The 26,740-nt window shown below is 43.8% G+C and overlaps 1 protein-coding gene across 4 annotated transcripts in view; it reads right to left on the bottom strand.

Moving 5' to 3' along the window:
• CFAP300 (cilia and flagella associated protein 300) overlaps positions 1 to 26,740 on the bottom strand; it is a 65,505-nt gene that overhangs the window by 29,938 nt on the left and 8,827 nt on the right. For all 4 annotated transcript variants that reach the window (XM_077298482.1, XM_077298480.1, XM_077298483.1 and 1 more), the window contains exons 2-5: positions 15,563 to 15,644; positions 13,057 to 13,132; positions 3,121 to 3,287; positions 2,189 to 2,361 (exon numbers count right to left, since the gene is read on the bottom strand). In XM_077298482.1, coding sequence (XP_077154597.1) covers positions 2,189 to 2,361; positions 3,121 to 3,287; positions 13,057 to 13,132; positions 15,563 to 15,644 — 498 coding nt within the window. The remainder of the gene's footprint in view (positions 1 to 2,188; positions 2,362 to 3,120; positions 3,288 to 13,056; positions 13,133 to 15,562; positions 15,645 to 26,740) is intronic.

The following is a 26,740-nucleotide window of genomic DNA, read 5'->3' as shown; positions in this document are numbered from 1 at the left end:
TTTTTACAAATTTTTACTTTATGTTTTTTTTATTTAGTTCTACTATGTGACAAACATTTTACACTTTAATTGCTGGTTTAATACACTGCAATACTTCTGTTGGTAGACCAGCAGGCTGTTGCTTGGCCCCACGTTGCCATCGTGTTGTGGGGGCCGATCGAATCGTGGGGGGGGGGGGGGGGGTTGGGGGCGATGGGGAAAGAAAAAAAGAAAGGAGCCGCTTCCTCTCGCAACCCCCTGGATTCTGTGATCGCCGTGGACCTCGGCTTTTAAAGGGTTAAACAACCAGGTTCCGTGCTGGCGCCGGCCCTGGGTGTCCCTGCAGGAGGTTACCTGTCAATTAAGCCGAGCTCTTAACGGCGATGGTGCGGGTGCTGATTAGTCAATGGACACCTTTGGGAACTTTTTTTTTTCTAGTCCAAAATACATGCATTTAAGTAAAAAAATAAAAATAAATTTGCAATGGAGTTCCATTAAAATTTTACATTGTTTGCCTTTTACAGACTTTTTTTTTTCCCTGCACATTGCTGGCTGCTGAATGAGTTAAATGAGAATCTGTTAGTGAGCTCGTTCTGTTAGGGAGTTTGTCTTTTTTAACTGTCTTTCTGAACTCCTCTCCGCTCATCTATGATCACCTGGGCATGGCCTGATTACACCCCGGGCATGGCCTGACTACACCCCGTTCAGTCAAATAAGTAGAAAAACTTGGCACTCATTTTGAAGAAAGATGAAGGTTATTTATTTCACATCCAGATACACAAATCAGTTGCTAAACGTTTTCAGTCCTACATGGACCTTCCGCAGAGAAAGTGAATTTATCTGGAGTGTCAATGTTAGTTTTAGCCAATAATGCGATTTGTAGAGACTCTGCAGGTATAAGCATACGGAGTTGCTTGATAATGCGGGATTCCACACTAAAGCACACTGTGTGCCTGGAGCGCTGAAGGCGTGCTGTGACGCTGGGGAGAACCTGAGGAAGGTCCATGTAGGACCGAAAACATTTAGCAACTGGTTTGTTTATCTGGATGTGAAATAAATAACCTTCATCTTTCTTCAAAACGAGTGCCAAGTTTTTCTACTTATTTGACTGAACGGGCTGGAGACCCTACTTGAGCATCTATACTCTTTTAGAGAGTGCAGTGTATTTTCATATACTGTCTACACCCCGGCCATGGCCTGACTACACCCCACCCTGGGCATGGCCTGACTACACCCCGGACATGGCCTGACTACACCCCACCCTGGGCATGGCCTGACTACACCCCGGCCATGGCCTGACTACACCCCACCCTGGGCATGGCCTGACTACACCCCGGACATGGCCTGACTACACCCCACCCTGGGCATGGCCTGACTACACCCCGGACATGGCCTGACTACACCCCACCCTGGGCATGGCCTGACTACACCCCGGACATGGCCTGACTACACCCCACCCTGGGCATGGCCTGACTACACCCCGGGCATGGCCTGACTACACCCCACCCTGGGCATGGCCTGACTACACCCCGGACATGGCCTGACTACACCCCAGCCTGGGCATGGCCTGACTACACCCCGGACATGGCCTGACTACACCCCACCCTGGGCATGGCCTGACTACACCCCGGACATGGCCTGACTACACCCCACCCTGGGCATGGCCTGACTACACCCCGGGCATGGCCTGACTACACCCCACCCTGGGCATGGCCTGACTACACCCCGGGCATGGCCTGACTACACCCCACCCCGGGCATGGCCTGACTACGCCTCGGGCATGGCCTGACTACACCCCACCCTGGGCATGGCCTGACTACACCCCACCCCGGGCATGGCCTGACTACACCCCACCCCGGGCATGGCCTGACTACGCCTCGGGCATGGCCTGACTACGCCTCGGGCATGGCCTGACTACGCCCCGGGCATGGCCTGACTACGCCCCGGGCATGGCCTGACTACGCCCCGGGCATGGCCTGACTACGCCCCGGGCATGGCCTGACTACGCCCCGGGCATGGCTTGGACCGGCCTGACTACTCCTCAGGCATCACCCTGGTCTGTCTTCTGAGACTTCAGTAGGAAAAATTTGAGAAGCCCTGGTCTAGAGGTTAATATAATTCATTATACTACTACTACCCAACATTATACCTATAGACTTTACAATAAAAAAAAAAAATTCACATCATGCAATAAAAAACCCGGTCTCACCTCAGCAGTTCCTTGTATATGGATTTTGTCACTTCTAGATATGGATCTATTGTATCTTCAAACTGGCAGACGGCTCCTCCGAGGCAGAGATGTTTGAAGAGAAGGAAAAGAAACTCTTGTCTATCAGACGGGCTAAATATCTCAAAGTTGTCAGAGCCTTCCAAAAGAAGGACCTAAAACAAAAATATTTAGAATAAAAGTGTGGACATAATTAAATGGTCACTTTTGGTTCAACAAACTTTGTATAAATCTTTAATAAAGGCAAATAAAGATACATTACAAAGTTTCTAATATCAGACAAATCTGCTTCCTTCTCCACTTATGAGCCACTTCTCCCCCCTTTTTTCCTCCTGGACTCTGCATTCTTTTTTTAAAAGTGGATGATAAAATCTGTCTTGTCCAAAACAAACTGGACTGCAGCCCACTCGGGGATCAGATTACAGCTGCCTATTGAAGTCCACGGAGGGGGAAGGAGGAGCAGAGTAATATAGAGAGAAGCAGAGACCACATGTTCAGCATTCTAGTAAGTATTATATTATCACACTAGAGCAGTATTCACAGCTACACTGCTCAGTACTACTGTATAATGTCGTCCATCCTGGAACTGGTGTGTAGATAGTAATATCATAGCAGCTACTCTCCACCCACTAGCTCAGAGACAACTGAAAATTAGAGATAGAGTCTGCAGAAGGGAAAAGTGCAAAAAATTACGGATACAGATAAAAATAAAAAATGAGCATGAATACCGTTTCTCATCAAACATACACAGGACAGATCATTCTGAAAAGAATGGGCTGCTCGAGGCTGTGAGAAGTCTAGGACTACATACTCCAAGGATCGATTAGCCGTGGCATGACCCAGCGATATGAAATAACTATGGTAGGAAAGGCCATGCAAGGTCCTAACGTTTCTCAGTTCATTGTGGCACTTGCCTTACGAAGTTCATCTGAGACAACAAAATCGTCCACGTACTCATCCAGGCATTTCGAGATATATCCGCCTTCCTTGACAATATTTTCTTGGTGCAATCGATCAAACAATGACATGCACAGAAGACTGCACGGGATTTTCCTTGCTTCAATTCTCTTAACCTGGGTCTCTGGAAGAACAAGTATCATCCACTAATATCTTAAAATAATCAACATCCATTAACATAAAGGGGTTGGCCGACCTTGGGGTACTATGTGACTGCAGACTTATGACTCTACACGCTGTGAGGATTGCCGATGCCGGTGGCTACACCAAGCGTCATGTATAGGATTTCCTTACTCCCGGCCACATTCCGACTAGACGTCTCCAGCCTTGCTCAATACACTAGCATTGAAAAAAGGCTGAGCATGTTTAGTTGGCACGTGACAACATTTACACAAATCGCATCCTTGCGGTCAAGTGCGCCCACTCTGAGGATTTACAAGTCAGACTTGTACCTCAAGGCCAGACAACACATTAAAGGGGTTGTGTCATAAAAAAACTTTCCGATCAAAGTATGATTGCTGTACATCTGGCTGCTGAGACCCCTGATGAACAAGGATATTAAAGTCTACCATGTGAATGAAGCGCTAGTGAGCATGGGCAACCACCACATCTATAGATGGAGCAGCGATTGCACATGCTCACTATTGCTTCATTAGTACAGGGGGACTTTGGCACCCCTATTTTCATGATCAGTGGGGGTCTCAACAATTGGACCCCAGCGATCATGCATTTATCATCTATCCTCTGTATAGTAATACATTTTCTTTATAGGACAACTCCATTAGGAACACGCATGCTACCTTTCATTCTAACCACCTGTATGTATTATTATTTTACATATGTCCCATGACAGGTTCTGGAAATACAACTACCATGTTCTGGGGAACATTAAAATTAAAAGGGGTTGTCTGGCAGGCAAAAAATTTTTTAAATCAATGGTTCAAAATGGGTTAAAAACAAAAAAAGAAGAGGTGACACTCACCTCACCGAACCCCTGCCCGTCAGATACTAGTTTAGTTCTCCACCAGTTTTCACCTATTTGTCCTATCTGAACACACAGGAAATGCTATAAAATAGCACTCCGGCAATCACTGACTGAGGACCGGGATCAGAACAGTCGTGGCTCGGGATCAGTGAGGCGAGCATTTCTTCTTTTAATCCATTCAATGCCATTGAGAGAATATTGTTTACCCTTTAAGGCTATGTTCACACATTGCGGGTTTTTTTCTACAGCCAAAATCCTTCTCTCTTCGCAGTAATGTTTTGTGTTTTTCATGCAGATACAGTTTAGTTCCTGATGTTTCTGCACCAAAAACGCAGCAAAACGTGATACCTTGTGCTTTTGCACTTACTCATTGCTTTCTATGGGTGAAAAAATGCAGCGGTTTTCCAATTCACTCAGGAAAACAAAAATAAAACTGCGTGAGATTTCTGAAATCTCATAGCGTTTGTATAACGCAGCTTTTAATTTGCATTAAAAAAGCAGCAAAAAAGCAAAGTATAAGTTCTTAGCACCACCACACGTCATGTCCTGTGAGGGCCAGTACAGGGAATAATCATCCGCACACATACCGACCACGGACCCTCCACATCTGTGCTAACACACACAACTCTTTATAGATGTACATTGTCGGATAGAGCTGATAAAAAGAAGCACTTTTGCATTTTACTACTTATTAAAATTTGCTTCGGTTATTGAGATACGAATACTTTCTTTTTTTTACCATTTACAGCTCGTTGCCTAGGATACCGACCACCACTGCAGCTGGCCGCGATTAGAAGGTAACCAAGCATTCTAGGGATCCTCGTCACCTTCAAAACAGCGCTTACAGGCTCAAAAGATCTTGTAAGCACTGCGCATGTTTTGTTGTCTAGCGACGGTGGTCGGACTCCATAGCAGCGAACAGTAAACAAATGAAAAGTGAAAATATCTCAACAACGTAAAACTATTTTAACAAGCAGTAAATTGCAAAATTGCTTATATATACAAGCACTATCTGACTACTCCAGTTCATGAAGATGGGATTGACCGTTTAAAGGGGTTGCCTGGACTTAGGGATAACAGATTGGTAGATGTCTAACACCGGGGACTAGTCAGATGTACACTGTACAGTGCCTGTTCCTGGGAACCGCAGCTTCCATTTACTTCAACGGGAGCGGATCCGTAGGCCACTACCTGTTATGGCCGCCTACACTGACAACATTCAATCAACCGCCATAGTTAATAATAGCGGACTGCTGGGTGTCAGACCCTTACTAATCGGATATTGATAGGCATACGTCATCAATGTTAGTCCCGGTGTAAATGGAGCAGTAGTGCACATGTGTGACCATGAGTCAATCTACTTTATGGGTGTGGGAGTGACATGATCACCGCTCCTATAGAGACTGAACAGAGCAGTGGTCGCACATGCTCACTACACTATCACACAGGGGACTTCAGTACCACCCGCATTATGCTTGTGATCAGTAAGGACCCCAATAGTCACCCCCCCAATTACCTCTTCAAACAGTGGTAGATTGGTGTGAACTTCTTTACTGTTGTGTTCTGACATCTCTGGCGTATCTTGACATAAATTTTTTTTTTTACAAAAGTGGCAACAAGGAGTTCTTTTGGACCGTGCAATGCTTGGACTGTAAGGCTATGTGCACACGCGGAGTAAAATTTCTTGGCAGGGAAACCATAGCTGCAAAAATTGCATTTGTGCCTCGATCTTGGTGTGTTTTTGCCTCGATTTTGGTGCGTTTTTGCCTCGTTCTTGGTGCGTTATTGCCTCGATCTTGGTGCCCTTTTGCCTCGATCTTGGTGCGCTTTTGCCTCGTTCCTGGTGTGTTTTTGCCTCGATCTTGGTGCGTTTTTTTGCCTCGTTCATGGTGTGTTTTTTACTGATTTGAGTGAAGTCAATGGTGAAAAACGCAGGGCAAAAATGCACATAGAATTGACATGCTGCAGATTATTTTCTGCACCAAATCTGCAAGTCAAAAATACTCAACGTGTGCATGAAATGTTAGGTTTCTCATCCACTTTGCAGTCATCAGGTTTTGCCACAAATCCATGCAGAAAAAAAAACCTAAACAAAAACGCACCAAATCTGCAACGTGTGCACACAGCCTTATAGTGGTACTCTTGGAATAAGAAGTATTCAAGACAGGACTCAACGTAAAAGGGAAAATGCTAAAAATGGATGACCCCTCCCAACCGGGCTCACCCGATACCTGGACTACCTGGGTCCGATCAGAAAACACTGAACATGCCGACCCTACAAAACAGTGACAATTTAATGATAGACCCGGGACTGGGCTGATAATCTTTATCTATTGTGTCTGAGAGGCTGGGCATGTCCTCGGGGAGAATTACACACAAGTATAGGGTTTCGTCACAAGGGTGGGGAGAGCGATTGTCAATGTGACTCATCAATCACTAGGAACACAGGATATAGAAGGTGTGGAGCTCGCCGGGCTATAAACCTGCAGGTAAAGGGACAGGTACTAACCAGTTTCAGGTCAGCAAATAACATAGAAAAAGGAGTTATATCCTCCAAGCTGAGATTCTGTAAAAATGTCTGTAAAAATGCATTAAAAAAAAAAATATTACAAAAATTTAAATTCCTTAAAAAAAAAAACATTGCCAGACTTGTCTATGGTTTCCATATAGTATTGGAGATCACCAGCAATACCAGACTAAACACATAAACTAGGATGGAGCTGTAATCTAAGGATAATGTCACGATCCATTTTTGGATTTGTGGCTTCTCTGGTTCCACTCTGTTTTAAATGTAGCTTTTTTCCTTTCGGGACCAGCGGGGGTTGATGTCAGTTTCCCCTGCTGGAAGTCTGCAGTTGCAGAGTGGCTGGGTCAGCTGATGTTGGTGGTGACCACTCCCACCATCCTTTAAATGGTCACCTGATGCATCAGCTGACTGTTGGTGATAGAGTTTCTCTATGGAGACCAGCCGTGCAGCTGAAGCTCTCTGGTGTCAGCTACTTCTGGAGTTTGGAGTCCAGTTTCTGTGTCATCAGCGGTGTGGAGCTTGGCAGCAGAGCCTGGAAGCTAAGTGTGGTGTTTTGACCTTGTCCCTCTCGTGTTGTCACCGTCTCCTGTGTTTGTACCACCTGCAGTGGTGGGGCTGGCGCCCTTGTCGGCCAGTGTGAGGCGACAGCGGCGAGGGACAAGGTTCGTGAAGGCGGCGGGGTGGAGGACCCACTTACGGCGTTAAGGGAGTGCAGGCTCAGGTTGGAGCAGGAGGAGTCCATCCCTCATTCCCTATTGGTAAGGCCTTCCTCTCCCCATTTCCATCCCGTTGAGTGTTTGTTGTGCCGTCCACTGACCAGCCCCCCGTTGGGCCGTTATATTTCGTGACAGATAAAACCCCGGCAGACTTTTTTCCAACCCCTCTGAGAACCAATCATCCTACCATTATCGTGACCAAACACTTTTTGGAAATGTATCTAGTAGGATACAACTCTGATTCCATTTTTCCCTGACCTCACATATCAGGCTGCATCCCTTTTTTTAGTCTAAATTGAGCCAGTTTTCTATCTATAGAGTTTGCAGAGATTACGCCCCCTCTTCACTTTCAGGTCTTGTGAATCTTAACCCCTTCACTACCTTTTATGTACATGTACGTCATAGGTTGTGTTGTTGCCTTTAAGTCCTACCCCAGCAATTGATGGCTGATCTAATCAACCATCATGTGGCTCAACACTGACCCTGTACAAAACAGCCATCTCTCCCGACTCCCTGCAACACACTGCCAAGCGCTCGTGTCTTTGCAACAAAAGGAATAGATGTTGAAAGTGCAACTGCCCGATCGCCATCATCTCTCGGGTTACAGTCGGGAGGCGCCCATACATATTAGTCAGCGGGTCCTGTTGAAATCGGTGTGTTAAATCCACTCTCATCTGGCTGCATTTAGAGTAGACCAAGCCTGCACAACATATGGCCTGCAGAACGACATTGAGCGGCCCACAGAGCAGTCTGTGAGACGCCGCTCCTTCTGCTCATATTCAAAGGTCTTTCAGACGTGAATACATTTGAACAATGTAGCTCCAGGACTGGGGCAGAGAAGGCGCTCGTCGGCCCCCGCCCCAAAGAGCAGCAGCGCGAGGAGGTTGGCGCACTGCTGACGTCATTACACTGCTGCTGGAATCGCACAGGCAGAGGAGACATCGAGCTCTGGTAAGCTCTCCATGAAAGAGCCAAAGATTAAGGGTCATGTTACTTTTGATGATGGGTCAGGAGAGGAAAGGGTAGCGTTGCTACAAGGGAACATAATGTGGCAATTTTGGATATTATGGGGCAATTTGGGATATTAAGGGGGACATTATGGGGATTGTGAAAATAGGCATAGTAGAGTGCGGGGCAGTGTGGTGGGAGGGGATATTATGGAGAGGGGTTGTGTGGTGGATATTATGTAGGGAAGATATTATAAAAAGGGGCAGTGTGGGGGAATATTTCAGAGAGGGGCAGTGTCGGAAGAATAGTGTACAGATGGGCAGAGTGGAGGAATAATTTGGAGAAGGGCTGTGTGTGGGGGTATTTTATAGAGGGGCAGTGTGGGGGAGAATTTTGGAGCGGGGCAGTATGGTGGAGTATTTTGGAGAGAGGCAATGTGTGGGGGTATTATAGAGGGGCAGTGTAGGTGACATATTTTGGCAAGGGGCTGTGTGGGGAGGGATATTTCAGAGAAAGGCAGTGTGTGTGGGGGGAAGTTATTTTGTGCAGGAAGCACAGTAAGGGGAAAAGATAGGGAGAGATTTTTATCTATGAAGCAGTATAATGGTGCTTTTATTTTTTAAGGGCACAGTGTTGGGATGTGCTGCTGAAGACGAAGAAGGGGCAAGGCTAGAAAGAGAAGCTTTGGGCATGAAATCTCATCATGGCGTCTGTGCTACATGGAGACAAAAGGGATGGGAATTACTCCAAATCAGAGAAGATGTCACTTATAAGGTACCTGGGTTTAAATGTATGTTACTGACTAGGCTCATCAGTGCTGTGGTTCCTGTATGGTCCAAAGTCTGATGGTGGCTAGCAAAAACAACTCCTAGCATCTCCTTACCATTGTTATGGACATACTGAAAATTGTAGGCTCATGCAATACAAATGTGTATGGGCGAGACCTGACATTACAATTGATCACTGTACTAAAGTTGGTATTGCATTCATGTACCGATGGAGGTTCTTTCGCTGCATTCATTTACTGATGGTATTTCTGGCCCTGCATTCTTGTACTGATGGTGGTTATGGTGCCCCATTCATGTATTGATGGTGGTTCTGCACTCATGTTCCAACAGTTGTTCTGATCTTGTACACATGTAGCAATCCATAATATTTTCATGGTTATGTTAAAGCTTAAAAAGTAAGATCTAAAAATTATGAGGAGGATTTGGTTAGTTACTGCTCTAAAAAAACACAGTTTAAGTTAGTATGTGTTCATACTGCTCTTTTTTGGAGCAGAAACTCTCAAAATCTTTATCAAATACACAAAATTTGGTTACGATGGCGTATTAATGTACTGTTTGGTGGTTCTTGTGATGTATTCATCACACAAGTAGCCTTTTAAAAACAATTGTGGACCTTGGGATTGGTTCAGTATGGCAATGTGGCTCTTGGACCAAAAATATGATAGTGACTCATGCTGGATGGTAAATTTGCTATAATTGGCCCTTGTTGCCTCATTTTAAGCCACATTATGTATCAAAATACACTTTTTTTGGCAAGAGAAATCCCATTAGTATATCTGCAGATGATGAAGCTTGAAAATTACTCTTCCATCATCTCTTTTCCTGGCAAGTATTTCCAACAGTACATCTGCCCTTTTTAACCTCTTAAAGGGAATGTGTCAGCAAGATTTTAATCCTCCAAAGTATTTACGGTATATGTGCATTTACAGTTGTGCTCAAAAGTTTACATACCCTAGCAGAATTTTTCCTTCTTTGGCCTTTTCAAAGAATATGAATGATAACGCCAAAACTTTTTCTCCACTCATGGTTAGTGGTTGGGTGAAGCCATTTATTGTCAAACTACTGTGTTTTCTCTTTTTAAATCATAATAACAACCCAAAACATCCAAATGACCCTGATCAAAAGTTCACATACCCCATTTCTTAATACAATGTATTTCCCCCTCTAACATCAATGACAGCTTGAAGTCTTTTGTGGTAGTTGCGGATGAGGTTCTTTATTTTCTCAAATGGTAAAGCTGCCCACTCTTCTTGGCAAAAAATCCTCCAGTTCCTGTAAATTCCTGGGCTGTCTAGCATGAACTGCGCGCTTGAGTTCTCCCCAGAGTGGCTCAATGATATTGAGGTCAGGAGACTGAGATGGCCACTCCAGAATCTTCACTTTGTTCTGGTGTAGCCAATGACAGGTAGTAGTTTGACGATAAATGGCTTCACCCAACCACTAACCATGAGTGGAGAAAAAGTTTTGGTGTTATTGTTCATATTCTCTGAAAAAAGGCCAAGAAAGCAAAAATTCTACTGTGATATGGAAACCTTTGAGCATAACTGTAGCTCTTTCAGACATATATCCAGCAATACCTTTACATGACAAGTCATTTCCTCCATTACTGAAAAATTAACGTTTATAATTTATATGCAAATGAGGCTGAAGTGCTGTTAGTAGAGATGAAGCCTCCGTCACGCCGGCTCTATTAGCACCTCAGCGCTGCCTTCTTCTTGACTGACGGCCTCTATGCTGTTTGGACTTCAGGCAAGGAGTCATTGGTCAAAAAGGTAGAGGTGGCACTAGACAGGGAATAGAGCTGCAGTGACAGAGGCTTCAGATCTACCATAGCTCTTCAGTCTGATTTGCATATAAATTCAAACGCTGATTTGTCAATAACGAAGGAATGGACTGGTCATGTAAAGGTATAGCTTGACTTGTCTTTGAAAGAGCTACATGCACATATAAATAGATTGGGGGGGGGGGGGAAATCCTGCTGACAAGATTCCCTTTAAGAACATGTTGTCTTTAGGACATTAGGACTTCGCAACATATTTGTCCTGGTGAAACAAAGATGATCTGTTTGTGACATATTGTACAAGTACAACGTATTTCTTCATTAAAAAAAAAAATTAAGTTACAGAAGGTTTTGAAAAATGTTTAAATATTCAATGTTTCTCTGCTTGTAAGATAATTTCCATGTTACTTTAATGCATTTTTCTAACATCCATTATTTTTTCCCCCATGACCCTATAAGGGAAACACAACTTGTACATTTAGCAGCAATTTTTCATATTTTAAAAGAAATTTCCCAAATTGTTTGTATATTTTTAGGGAAAAGTTTGCCTTGAAGTGTCTTGGGGGGGGGGGGGGGGTGTCTATGTAATAGAAGCCCCACATAAAGTACACCATTTAAAAAAAAAAAAAAAAAAAAACTACAAAAATTATTTAAGACTGCACTAAAGGGATTGTTCACTACTCGGACAACCCTTTCTCAATTACTATGTTGCCCTGAGTAAAACAAAAACAGCCTGTACTCACTGGCGATGCTGCCACTGTTCATGGTATGTAGGCGCCGGGGATTGCGTAACATTATGTCATGTGATCCCTGCAGCAAATGAGTTTCACTTTCACTTCCTTCTTATGTAACGGACATTCGGAGAGACTCAGAACTGCTTTCACTTCTTAAACTTTGGGAGATGTACAACTTTGGATTACTTTTTGTTGCATTATTTTAAGAGGTAAGATGAACTAAAAACAGAACTTCCATCCCTTTTTTTGTAATTTAGGGCTCACCGAATGGGATAAGTAATAGGGTAAGTTGATCGTTTAGGATCAAACCCGTCATACACACCAGACTGATATCTGTCATATCCATTAGGATGTGATAATGATCTACTGTATATGGATGAGCTACAAGACACACCCGTGGGCGTTAGCTCCAGCCGTATTTCAGGGCCCTGCTGCAAGAGCTCTCAAGCCAATAAATGAAATGTAAATGTTATCTGCTGAACAAAGAATCATTTTTATAGAAAGATTTGTTGAAATGTTTGCTATTCTTATCTATGCCCTCCCTTCCCTGTAAATCTTACATGAATTACAGAGTTGTAAATGGTTAATCAAAGTTATCTAAAGATCTAGGGAGGCAAAAATAAGAAAAGAGCTGGAAATTTATTTTTCTCTGTTTATTTTTACTGAAGGTGTTTTACTCTAACTGTGGAAGCCCCTGTACGCTACACCAATGCTAACAGCAAGATCACAACAGTACAGGGATACTACACACAGTGATGTCACAGTACAGGGATACTACACACAGTGATGTCACAGTACAGGGATAATACACACAGTGATGTCACAGTACAGGGATAATACACACAGTGATGTCACAGTACAGGGATAATACACACAGTGATGTCACAGTACAGGGATAATACACACAGTGATGTCACAGTACAGGGATAATACACACAGTGATGTCACAGTACAGGGATAATACACACAGTGATATCACAGTACAGGGATAATACACACAGTGATGTCACAGTACAGGGATAATGCACACAGTGATGTCACAGTACAGGGATAATGCACACAGTGATGTCACAGTACAGGGATAATACACACAGTGATGTCACAGTACAGGGATAATGCACAAGATGACATCACAGCATGGCAATAATGCACAAGGAAACGTCACCAAAAAGAAAAAAATTGCAAATTTCCCAAACTGTAAGACAATGTCCATGTTATGTTAACGCATTAATTATTTTTTTATCCATCGCAATACTCTTTCATTTGGTTGATTCACACACAAATTATCGAAAAAATCTAACATTTTTCAACGCTTTCCAAATGGTAAAAATGCTGAATCTGCCTCCAATTTCATGAACATTGATATCTATCCAACATTGCCACTGTGCATAAATGTTGCAATATGGTAACTTTACCTAGCACCGTCCATTGTCCCGAGGAGCCAGAGATTAATTTCAGGTGTAAAGTCACATTGGGGTCTTGGAAGAAGGCCTGTGAACAATAATCAATACTGATGTACTTTCTTTCGGTGAATGCTTTATCATAAGTGCAACATATTTAATCCCGTTTTGCAAAATTCCCAAACTTAAAATTGTCCCTTTAAGAAGCGAAGCTCAACATATTCAGCAGACGGATTCACAGTCCTATATCTGCCCCCTGTACTGCAGCTGGTAAGTTAGAGGTGGCAGATGAAAATGTGCCAAAGTTGCAACTTTTTTTTCTTAGACGTATGAACAGGCAAATATGCGACACATTTATTAAGAGGCCAATCTGTTGTGTTTGCTGAAATGACAAAGTAAGTAACGTCCCCTTATATGTCTTAGGAAGAAGAAGCTAATTGGAGCGGCACACTGGAAATATGGGAAGGTCATTAATATACGTGATGTCTGCTCTACACAAAGGGACTGACGATGGCATCTGATAAAGTCATTTACAAGAAATGTCTGCCACTAATGACATCCGCAGATCTGGGGATTAGCCTCATTTCACTTCGCACTGACATGCCCGACACCTGAATGGTTAAATAGCAGAATGGCGGGACGGAAAACTCAACCCGGCCTCAACCCTGCATTAGGGTATGTTTCCACGTTCAGGAAACGCTGCGTTTTTGACGCTGCGTTTTTCCGCAGCGTCAAAAACGCAGCGTCCAGATGTTACAGCATAGTGGATGGGATTTCATGAAATCCAGACTCCACTATGCGTTAAAAAACGCATGCGTTGTGCGTTTTTCCTAAACGCAGCATGTTGCTACTATGAGCAAAACACGCAGGTGACCCGCCAGTGACCTCAGGTGCAGTTTTGGTCAGGATTTTACCTGCATAAAATCCTGACCAAAGCCTGAAGCAAAACTGAACGTGGAAACATACCCTTACAGGCACAAAATAATTAGAAAACGTATGCTATTGTGGAGGGTGGTGGGTTATTCTGTAGACTATTTTCAATAATGGGCCGGGAATGTACAGTGGATCTGTCACCAGGGTATGCTCTCTATTAATAGTGGGCCGGGAATGTACAGTGGATCTGTCACAAGGGTATGCTCTCTATCAATAGTGGGCCGGGAATGTACAGTGGATCTGTCACAAGGGTATGCTCTCTATCAATAGTGGGCCGGGAATGTACAGTGGATCTGTCACAAGGGTATGCTCTCTATCAATAGTGGGCCGGGAATGTACAGTGGATCTGTCACCAGGGTATGCTCTCTATCAATAGTGGGCCGGGAATGTACAGTGGATCTGTCACAAGGGTATGCTCTCTATCAATAGTGGGCCGGGAATGTACAGTGGATCTGTCACCAGGGTATGCTCTCTATCAATAGTGGGCCGGGAATGTACAGTGGATCTGTCACCAGGGTATGCTCTCTATTAATAGTGGGCCGGGAATGTACAGTGGATCTGTCACCAGGGTATGCTCTCTATCAATAGTGGGCCGGGAATGTACAGTGGATCTGTCACCAGGGTATGCTCTCTATTAATAGTGGGCCGGGAATGTACAGTGGATCTGTCACCAGGGTATGCTCTCTATTAATAGTGGGTCGGGAATGTACAGTGGATCTGTCACCAGGGTATGCTCTCTATCAATAGTGGGTCAAGAATGTACAGTGGATCTGTCACCAGGGTATGCTCTCTATTAATAGTGGGCCGGGAATGTACAGTGGATCTGTCACCAGGGTATGCTCTCTATTAATAGTGTGCCAGGAATGTACAGTGGATCTGTCACCAGGGTATGCTCTCTATTAATAGTGGGCCGGGAATGTACAGTGGATCTGTCACAAGGGTATGCTCTCTATCAATAGTGGGCCGAGAATGTACAGTGGATCTGTCACCAGGGTATGCTCTCTATTAATAGTGGGCCAGGAATGTACAGTGGATCTGTCACCGGGGTATGCTCTCTATTAATAATGGGCCGGGAATGTAAAGATTCATTTCTTCCTCACATGACAATTTGAGATGACTTTTCCCTAACACCTCCACTTTGTGACGCACCGGTGTTATTCTTCCACATGTAATAATAAATGAATGCTACCAATCTTTTGATAAGAGAAATTCACCCAGTTGTCAATTTATTCATAAATTTCCAGGAGCAATAACAGAGAAAGACACAATGGAGAGTGATAAGAAAAGATGCTCTGGGATTGTCATTTCATGGGGAACATGAAGTGTCAGGTCTGGAGATGGGACCCCTTTGATGACGATTAAATAACAATAGTTTATAGGTTTTTAGACCCTGACAGGAGAGAACCTCGGGGGAGGCGTCAAGTCTCCTCTAATGCTGATGAATTTAAATAACTAGGAAATTAGTAATAAATAACAATTCAGACAAGAAATACAAGTGCGGAAATATTAATAAGATTGAGCAGGTGAAGGGTCCTTCTAGGCTGCTCAATAGTGGGAGATGCTTCAGGACACGTCTCATACAACCTACCAGGACAAAGTCATCCTGCTGATAGGGCTGGAAGTACTGGTCATAGCGGAAGGCTTGGGCTGATAGTCTACCATTCATGGACCTGGCATGGAGAAAAAAAAATTACAGGTTATATTGACAATTACCATCTCCACAGAAGGAAAAAAAATAGATACATTTCTTGTCTACATTGTTGCAGTTTGGGCATTGACCTCTCCTTGGACGGTTCCGTCTCAGCTGTTTAGAGATCTTACCAGGTCATTAGAGAAAACCTATTTCTACAATACATAAAAACCCACCAAACTGGTCCGTTAATTCCCCTATTTGATAACAATCATTTTTTACGGTAGGTGTTCGTACATGGCGATTTGTCAGGGGGTAATGTTCCGTAATCTGCCTGAAAAAGCACTAAAGAGGCACTTTAAAAAAAAATGAACATATGATTTGCCATGTAAAAAACATCTTGTGCTGCATATGTTCAGTCTTTTGAGGTTTTTTGTTAACTGTTTCACAACTGTAAAGCAAACTGATTAAAAAGACAGCGCGGCACACAATGGAGCGGTCTTCGATGCGCGCTCGGTGCTTGGACAGCACGGTGAACAATGGAGCGGTTGACCCGCGCTCGGTGGTCGGACAGCGCGGCACACAATGGAGCGGTCTTCGATGCGCGCTCGGTGCTTGGACAGCGTGGCACACAATGGAGCGGTTGACGCGCGCTCGGTGGTCGGACAGCGCAGCGCACAATGGAGCGGTCTTCGATGCGCGCTCAGTGCTTGGACAGCGTGGCACACAATGGAGCGGTTGACGCGCGCTCGGTGGTCGGACAGCGCGGCACACAATGGAGCGGTCTTCGGCGCGCGCTCGGTGCTTGGACAGCACGGTGAACAATGGAGCATTCCATCGGCCTTGTGTGCGTCTGTTTTCTTAGCTTTTGGATTAACTTGCCCAATAGATGGCCGTTTTTTGGGCGGCATTTTAAAAAACCATTCCTTAGTATTTTGACAATTAGTAAGCGCCTTACACTGAGCAGAGATCTAATGATGATGATTTATGTTGGAGTAGCAACGCAAAATAACAACGAATTGCTCAACTCACTCATTTGGACTTTTTCTCTGAAACATCTTCATTTGGGTGCAAAGATTGTGAACAACATAGCTATGTTTATGGCAACAATTATCTGTAAAGAGGGATTTATGCTCATTCTTAAAGTAATGGACGTGATGGGAATGACTATTGGACAGCAAGCGGAGTGGACGCGCACACTCGGGACGAGGCTCGTTTAAGTCGCACTGAATGGCATTCGCCTGACGACAGATTAATCGCAGAAAAGAGAGAGCAGCTCTGCAGGAATTTTAGGAGCATGAGGAAGGATCGCTCTATGGTCCTGGAATATTTAATTGATTGTAAGTAAATGTAATAAGAAAAACGCGTTCTCTCGAAAATACTGATTTCAATTCATTGTCCACGATAACTTCACAACCAACTGGACAATTGAGATGCACACACTTTCAATATATAAGTGCGTATCTCCTGTACCAGAATCAAGGCAAAAAATTTTATTTACTTTTACAGCCCTCCAATTGTGCAAAAAAAAAAAAAATATATCGATACTCAATTTTCAGCATATCACAATGATTTTAATTTTCATGTTTGTTTTCTTTTTAACCCCTTTAACCAGCGAAGGTGGTTTGCACGTTAATGACCGGGCCAATTTCTACAATTCTGACCACTGTCCCTTTAGGGTATGTGTCCACGTTCAGGATTGCATCAGGATTTGGTCAGGATTTTTCATCAGTATTTGTAAGCCAAAACTAGGAGTGGAACAATTAGGGTATGACTCCACGGTACGGATGGGCGGCGGTATCGCCGCAGCGGCGAAGCCGCTCGGCGCTAAGCCCCGCTCCCTTAATGGGACGCGATCATGCCGGATGTGTTAACTCTTCACATCCGGGATGATCGCTCTGTCCCATAGGGCCCTGTGATATGCCTTGCGGGGACGCTGTGTCCCCGCAAGGTGTACGGGCATGCTGCGATCTGAAAAGACGCGCAGCATGTCCGTAGTCGCAGGGCCGCCGCGTGCGGGTTTCCACGCATAGTGGAGACGGGATTTCATCAAATCCCCTCCACTATGCTGGAACATCTGGACGCTGCTTGTTTGACGCTGCAGCGCTGCGCAGCGTCAAACAAGCAGCGTTTCCTGAACGTGGAAACATACCCTTAGAGGAAAAGTATAACAGAAACATATGCACCACTTTTGCATTTATCACCCACTCCTGGTTTTGGCTTACAAATACTGATGAAAAATCCTGACCAAATCCTGATGCAATCCTGAACGTGGACACAAACCCTTATCAGGTTATAACTCTGGAACGCTTCAACGGATCCCGGTGACTTTGAGACTGTTTTTCCGTGACATATTGTACTTCATGACAGCGGTAAAATATATTCGATATGACTTGCGTTTATTTGTTAAAAAAGGAAATTTGGAGAAAATTTTGAAAATTTCGCAATTTTCCAACTTTGAATTTTCATGCCCTTAACCCCCCCAAGGGTGGTTTGCACGTTAATGACCGGGCCAATTTTTACAATTCTGACCACTGTCCCTTTATGAGGTTATAACTCTGGAACGCTTCAATGGATCCCGGTGATTCTGACATTATTTTCTCGTGACATATTGTACTTCATGATAGCGGAAACATTTTTTTTATATTACCTGCGTTTATTTGTGAAAAAAATTGAAATTTGGCGAAAATTTTGAAAATTTCGCAATTTTCCAACTTTGAATTTTTATGCAATTAAATCACAGACATATGTCACACAAAATACTTAATAAGTAACATTTCCCACATGTCTACTTTACATCAGCACAATTTTGGAACCAACATTTTTTTTTTTTTTTTTAGGGAGTTTTTACCAGCAATTTCTCATTTTTACACCATTTTTTTTTTTTTGTTTTTGTTTTTTTAGGGACCACATCTCATTTGAAGTCACTTTGAGGGGTCTATATGATAGAAAATACCCTAGTGTAACACCATTCTAAAAACTGCACCCCTCAAGGTGCTCAAAACCACATTCAAGAAGTTTATTAACCCTTCAGGTGTTTCACAGGAATTTTTGGAATGTTTAAATAAAAATGAACATTTAACTTTTTTTCACAAAAAATTTACTTCAGCTCCAATTTGTTTTATTTTACCAAGGGTAACAGCAGAAAATGGACACCAAAAGTTGTTGTACAATTTGTCCTGAGGACATTGATACCCCATATGTGGGGGTAAACCACTGTTTGGGCGCATGGGAAAGCTCGGAAGGGAAGGAGCGCCGTTTGACTTTTCAATGCAAAATTGACAAGAATTGAGATGGGTCGCCATGTTGCGTTTGGAGAGCCACTGATGTGCCTATACATAGAAAACCCCCACAAGTGACACCATTTTGGAAAGTAGACCCCCTAAGGAACTTATCTAGATGTGTGGTGAGCACTTTGACCCATTAAGTGCTTCACAGACGTTTATAATGCAGAGCCGTAAAAATAAAAATTCATAGTATTTCACAAAAATGATCTTTTTGCCTCCAATTTTTTATTTTCCCAAGGATAAGAGAAGAAATTGGACCCCAAAAGTTGTTGTACAATTTGTCCTGAGTACGCCGATACCCCATATGAGGGGGTAAACCACGGTTTGGGCGCATGGCAGAGCTCGGAAGGGAAGGAGCGCCATTTGACTTTTCAATGCAAAATTGACTGGAATTGAGATGGGTCGCCATGTTGCGTTTAGAGAGCCACTGATGTGCCTAAACATTAAAACCCCCCACAAGTGACACAATTTTGGAAAGTAGACCCCCTAAGGAACTCATGTAGATGTGTTGTGAGAGCTTTGAACCCCCAAGTGTTTCACTACAGTTTATAACGCAGAGCCGTGAAAATAAAAATTATTTTTTTTTCCCACAAAAATTATTTTTTAGCCCCCAGTTTTGTATTTTCCCAAGGGTAACAGGAGAAATTTGACCCAAAAGTTGTTGTCCAATTTGTCCTGAGTACGCTGATACCCCATAAGTTGGGGTAAACCCCTGTTTGGGCGCACGGGAGAGCTCGGAAGGGAAGGAGCACTGTTTTACTTTTTCAACGCAGAATTGGCTGGAATTGAGATCGGATGCCATGTCGCGTTTGGAGAGCCCCTGATGTGGAAACCCCCCAATTATAACTGAAACCCTAATCCAAACACACTCCTAACCCTAATCCCAACAGTAACCCTAACCACACCCCTAACTGTGACACACCCCTAACCCTAATCCCAACCCTATTTCCAACCGTAAATGTAATCCAAACCCTAACTGCAGCCCTAACCCTAGCCTCAACCCTAACCCTAACTCTAGCCCCAACCCTAACTTTAGCCCCAACCCTACCTGTATCCATAACCCTAACCCTAATGGGAAAATGGAAATAAATACATTTTTTAAATTTTTCCCTAACTATGGGGGTGATGAAGGGGCGTTTGATTTACTTTTATACCGGGTTTTTTAGCGGATTTTTATGATTGGCAGCCGTCACACACTAAAAGACGCTTTTTAGTACAAAAAATATTTTTTGCGTTACCACATTTTGAGAGCTATAATTTTTCCATATTTTGGTCCACAGAGTCATGTGAGGTCTTGTTGTTTGCGGGACGAGTTGACGTTTTTATTGGTAACATTTTCGGGCACGTGACATTTTTTGATCGCTTTTTATTCCGATTTTTGTGAGGCAGAATTACCAAAAACCAGCTATTCATGAATTTCTTTTGGGGGGGGGGGCATTTAAACCGTTCCGCTTTTGATAAAATGGATAAAGCAGTTTTATTCTTCGGGTCAGTACGATTACAGCAATACCTCATTTATATCATTTTTTTTATGTTTTGGCGCTTTTATAAGATAGAAATTATTTTATAGAAAAAATTATTATTTTTTTCATCGCTTTATTCTGAGGACTATAACTTTTTAATTTTTTCGCTGATGATGCTGTAAGGCAGCTCGTTTTTGCGGGACAAGATAACGTTTTCAGCGGTACCACCGGGGCCTGCAGGGAGGAGACGCTCGGTACAAGGTGAGCACATCGCCTTGTACCGATCGTCTCAGGGAAGCATGCAGGGAGCCCCCTCCCTGCGCGATGCTTCCCTATACCGCCGGAACACTGCGATCATGTTTGATCGCAGTGTGCCGGGGGTAAATGTGCCGGGGGCGGTCCGTGACCGCTCCTGGCACATAGTGCCGGATGTCAGCTGCGATAGGCAGCTGACACCCAGCCACGATCAGCCGCGCTCCCCCCGTGAGCGCGGCCGATCGCATATAATGTACTATCCCATCGGTGGTCATACGGGCCCACCCCACCTCGACGGGATAGTACGTCCAATGTCAGAAAGGGGTTAAATCAATCACACAAAAAAGTTAATAAATAACATTTCCCACATGTCTACTTTACATCAGAACAATTTTGGAACCAACATTTTTTTAGGAAGCTATAAGGGTTAAAAGTTGACCAGCAATATTTCATTTTTTCAACAAAATTTACAAAACCACTTTTTTAGGGACCACCTCATATTTGAAGTCACTTTGAGGGGTCTCTATGATTGATGTCACTTTTGAGTATCTGCTTTCTAAAAACTGCACCGTTCAAGGTGCTCAAAACCACATTCAAGACGTTTATTAACCCTTCAGGTGCTTCACAGGAATTTCTGGAAAGTGGGGAAAAAAAAAGAACACTGAAAGTGAACCTGTCACCAGGTTTAGCCGATAAGAGATACGACCACCACCTTCCAGGGCTGATGTACAGTATTCTATAATGCTGTATATCTGCCCCCAACCTGACCTGCAAGAGAAGAAAAGTAAGTTTTATTATACTCACCTGTGGGGTGGTCCCGTCCAATGGGCATCGCTGGTCTTGGTCCGGCACCTCTCATCTTCTTACGGTCCCCATCCTCCTGCTTACTTGGTGTGGATGACACGTCCCTTCGTCATCCATACAGTCTCCTCGGCACAGTGCTCCTGTGCAGGCGTACTTCTCTGCCCTGTCGAGAGCAGAGCAAAGTACTGTCGTGCGCATGCGCCGGGGCTCTTTGACCATTCCCGGAACCTGCGCACTGCAGTACTTTGCTCTGCAATATGTAAAACTTGAATCCCCTCCCCACATTTTTGGTGCCCATTATGCAGCCAATAAGCAAGAGGGGATTACCTGAACGTCAGCCATCTTGGTTGTGGCATTACTTTGATTGGCTGGCCATGGGACATCATCAGGGATTATAAAAGAACAGGGGCCGCCCGGCTCGGCACACTGACGCCATTGCACAGCTCCGTGACACTTCATATTGGGGAGAGTTCTTGTCAAGGCCTGTGTGTGCACATAGTCCTGTAGTGGTGATGGTGGTGCTGAAGCTGAGCCATCATACTAACAGCCCTTCTAATGGATAATCCTTTGCTTTGCTGTTTGCATGACATACAATCTGCATTTATTCTAGGGAGGGAAAGAGTTGCAGGAGCAGGGAGAGTGACAGAAACCAGTCTGTAGACAGGGATTAGGCCTGTGCAGTCGGTTGCCAAATATATAGCTGCATTTATTTAAATTTTTTTTTTTTTTTTTGGGGGGGGGGGGGGGGGATTCAATATATTATGATCCATTGAGTATTACGTGTTTTGAGTTTTTTGTGTTACATAACACTCAAAAATATTGTAAAAAAAATGTCCTGGGTTTCTTACCCATACAGTATTCTGAGGTAAATGTTTTTGTATATAACACAACAAAAAAAGCATTTAACCCCTTAATGACTGCCGATACATCTTTTTACTGACCTGAGATATAAGAAAATAGCATCCCCATACAGGTGATAATACAGCACACTATCAAAGGTTTGGGCCAATTTCATGACACCAGCCCAGCATCCAGGGAAAGATGACCAGGTATTTTTGACAAGTGAAAAGTTTTTAAAGATGGTCAAGCAATACCTGGCAACCCAACCAGCATACTCTCTACTTCCTCTGTGACTTTCAACTATTGGGTCTCAAAGCTGGACACCTGGCATGAGCTGTCCCTCTATTCCTTGCAGGTGTTGTGCTGCCCTGCCGCTAGCGTCTAAGTGTGTTTTTAGTGCCGCTGGGGAGGGGGGCTACAACAGACAGACGATTTCATCTGTCAACTGAGAATGCTGATAGGCTCACTCTCAAAAATGAACAAAGCCTGGATTTGCCTACACAGCAGAACATAAAGTGTTCTTAATATTCAATATTTGAATATGGCCTGCTGATTGTTACCTTTCAGGGGTCTGTGGATGACCCTCCTTATAAATTTTTGCCTGGCTTTGCACTTTCTGCAAAACCTTTAGGACTAGAATACATAAACTACCATTTCAAAATATCTACGTCCTATCTTTTTATGGATTTAATGAGTCATCTATGCAGTTTAACACAGTTATTATTGCATTACGGTGGTATGTAAAACTCAAAAAAAAGCGTTGAAAAATATTTCTGGATTAGATCATCCATAGAGTATTACATGTTCTCTGTCACATTTTGGTGATTTATAACAGTCAAAAAAAGCATTAAAAAATTTGGCTTGGTTACATTTCTTACCCATATGCTAATCTATGGTCTGGTTTACATTTCTAGGATATATATAACACTCCAAAAAATCATTTAAAAATTTAGCTGTGTTAAATTTGTCATACACTATTCTGTCTTCTGGGGTACACTTCGTTGTTCTAGAAACCTCAAAAAACTTTAAAAATGTATTAATATTATATTGGTCATCCACAGCGTATTGTATCTTCTTGGGTGCATTTCAGTGGTATCTAACCCTCCGAAAAATTGTTCAAAAATGTATCGCTATTACAGTGAGGGAAATAAGTATTTGATCCCTTGTTGATTTTGTAAGTTTGCCCACTGACAAAGATATGAAAAGTCTATAATTTTAAGGGTAGGTTAATTTTAACATTGAGAGACAGAATATCAAAAATAAAATCCAGAAAATCATATTGTATACATTTATTTACATTTTGCAGTGAGAAAAAAGTATTTGATCCCTCTGGCAAACAAGACTTAATACGTTATAGCAAAACCCTTGTTGGCAAGAACAGCAGTCAGACTTTTTTTTGTAGTTGATGATGAGGTTTGCGCACATGTCAGGAGGAATTTTGGTCCACTCCTCTTTGCAGATCATTAAGATTTTGAGGTTGTCGCTTGGCAACTCAGAGCTTCAACTCCCTCCTTAAGTTTTCTATGGCATTAAGGTCTGGAGACTGGCTAGGCCACTCCATGACGTTAATGTGCTTCTTTTTGAGCCACTCCTTTGTTGCCTTGGCTGTATGTTTTGGGTCATTGTCTTGCTGAAAGACCCAGCCACGACCCATTTTTAATGTCCTGGCAGAGGGAAGGAGGTCGTCACTCAGGATTTTACGGTACAAGGCTCCAGCCATTCTCCCATTGATGCAGTCGCCTAGTCCTGTGCTCTTAGCAGAGAAACACCCCCAAAACATGTTTCCACCTCCATGCTTGACAGTGGGGATGGTGTTCTTTGGGTCATAGGCAGCATTTCACTTCCTCCAAACATGGCGAGTTGAGTTAATGCCAAAGAGCTCAATGTTTGTCTCATCTGACCACAGCACCTTCTCCCAATCACTCATAGAATCATCCAGGTGTTCATTGGCAAACTTCAGACTGGCCTGCACATGTGCCTTCTTGAGCAGGGGGACCTTGCGGGCACTGCAGGATTTTAAACCTTTACGACACAATGTGTTACCAATGGTTTTCTTAGTGACTGTGGTCCCAGCTGCATTGAGATCATTAACAAGTTCCCCATAATAATATAATAATAATAATTTTTATTTATATAGCGCCAACATATTCCGCAGCGCTTCACAACTTATAGAGGGGACTTGTACAGACAATAGACATAACAGCATAACAGAAATCACAGTTCAAAACAGATACCAGGAGGAATGAGGGCCCTGCTCGCAAGCTTACAACCTATGAGATAAAGGGGAGACACGAGAGGTGGATGGTAACAATTGCTTTAGTTATTCGGACCAGCCATAGTGTAAGGCTCGGGTGTTCATGTAAAGCTGCATGAACCAGTTAACTGCCTAAGTATGTAGCAGTACAGACATAGAGTGCTATTAACTGCATAAAGTGTATGAGAACATGATGCGAGGAACCTGATTATGTTTTTTTTTTTTTAAATAGGCCACACAGGGATAGTTAGGTTAATGCGTTGAGGTGGTAGGCCAGTCTGAACAAATGAGCTTTTAGGGCACGCTTAAAACTGTGGGGATTGGGGATTAATCGTATTAACCTAGGTAATGCATTCCAAAGAATCGGCGCAGCACGTGTAAAGTCTTGGAGACGGGAGTTGGAGGTTCTGATTATTGAGGATGCTAACCTGAGGTCATTAGCGGAGCGGAGGGCACGGGTAGGGTGGTAGACTGAGACCAGAGAGGAGATGTAGGGTGGTGCTGAGCCATGGAGTGCTTTGTTGATGAGGGTAGTAGTTTTGTACTGGATTCTGGAGTGGATGGGTAGCCAATGTAATGACTGGCACAAGGTAGAGGAATCGGTGTAACGGTTGGTGAGGAATATGATCCTGGCTGCAGCATTCAGGACAGATTGGAGCAGGGAGAGTTTGGTAAGAGGGAGGCTGATTAGTAGAGAGTTACAATAGTCCAGACGAGAATGAATAAGTGAAACAGTAAGAGTTTTTGCAGAGTCGAAAGTAAGAAAAGGGCGAATTCTAGAAATGTTTTTGAGATGCAGATAAGAAGAGCGAGCCAGTGATCGGATGTGAGGGGTGAATGAAAGCTCGGAATCAAGGATGACCCCAAAGCAGCGGGCATGTTGCTTTGGAGTAATGGTGGAACCGCACACGGAGATTGCAATGTCAGGCAAAGGTAGGTTAGTAGAGGGAGAGAACACGAGGAGTTCAGTTTTTGACAGGTTCAGTTTCAGATAGAGGGAGGACATGATGTTAGAGACAGTGGTAAGACAATCACTGGTGTTTTCTAAGAAGGTCGGCGTGAAAGCAGGAGAAGAGGTGTATAATTGGGTGTCGTCAGCATAGAGATGGTACTGGAAACCAAATCTACTGATTGTTTGTCCAATAGGGGCAGTATACAAAGAGAAGATGAGGGGGCCTAGGACTGATCCTTGAGGAACCCCAACAGTAAGGGGAAGGGGAGAGGAGGAGGAACCAGCAAAACATAGAGTGAAGGATCGGTCAGAGAGATAGGAGGAGAACCAAGAGAGAACGGTGTCCTTGAGGCCGATGGAGCGGAGCATAGTGAGGAGGAGCTGATGATCCACAGTGTTGAATGCTGCGGAGAGATCCAAGAGAATTAGCATAGAGTAGTGACCATTAGATTTAGCTGTTAGTAGGTCATTAGAGACTTTAGTGAGGGCAGTTTCAGTAGAGTGTAGAGAGCGGAAGCCAGATTGAAGAGGGTCGAGAAGAGAGTTATCTGAGAGATAGCGGGTAAGACGGGAGTGGACCAGGCATTCGAGGAGTTTAGAGATGAAGGGAAGATTAGAGACAGGTCTATAATTTGCGGCACAATTTTGGTCGAGGGAGGGTTTTTTAAGTAATGGATGTATGATGGCATGCTTAAATGAGGAGAGAAAAATACCGGAAGTGAGGGAAAGGTTGAATATTTTTGTTAGGTGAGAGGTGACAGCTGGGGAAAGGGACTGGAGGAGATGTGACAGAATGGGGTCACTGGTGCAAGTGGTCGGGCGAGAAGATGCAAGGAGCCTGCTTACTTCTTCTTCTGTAACTGGTTCAAAGTCAAAGAGTGAACTAGATGCAGTGGGGGAGGGAGGACAGTGCATGGTATGAAGAGATTGGGAGATGATTTCTTGTCGAATGTGGTAAATTTTTTCTTTGAAGTAATTGGCCAGATCGTCAGCGCGGAGATCTGTGGTTGGGGCCTGCTCTCTTGGGTTGAGTAGGGACTGGAAAGTGTCAAAGAGACGTTTAGGGTTATTGGACAGCGAGGTGATGAGGGTGTTGAAATAGGTTTGTTTGGAGAGGTGAAGGGCAGGGTTGTATGTTTTTAGCATGAACTTATAATGGATGAAATCTTCGGGTAGATTAGATTTTCTCCACAGACGTTCGGCGCACCTGGAGCACCGCTGCAGGAAACGTGTTTGCAGCGTGCGCCACGGTTGTCGCCGTCTGTGCCGAGTTGTTCCCCA

The sequence above is a fragment of the Ranitomeya variabilis genome, chromosome 3, assembly GCF_051348905.1.
Source record: "Ranitomeya variabilis isolate aRanVar5 chromosome 3, aRanVar5.hap1, whole genome shotgun sequence".
In the NCBI taxonomy this organism is placed as follows: Eukaryota; Metazoa; Chordata; class Amphibia; order Anura; family Dendrobatidae; genus Ranitomeya; species Ranitomeya variabilis.
This window is presented reverse-complemented; position numbering and strand designations above follow the sequence as displayed.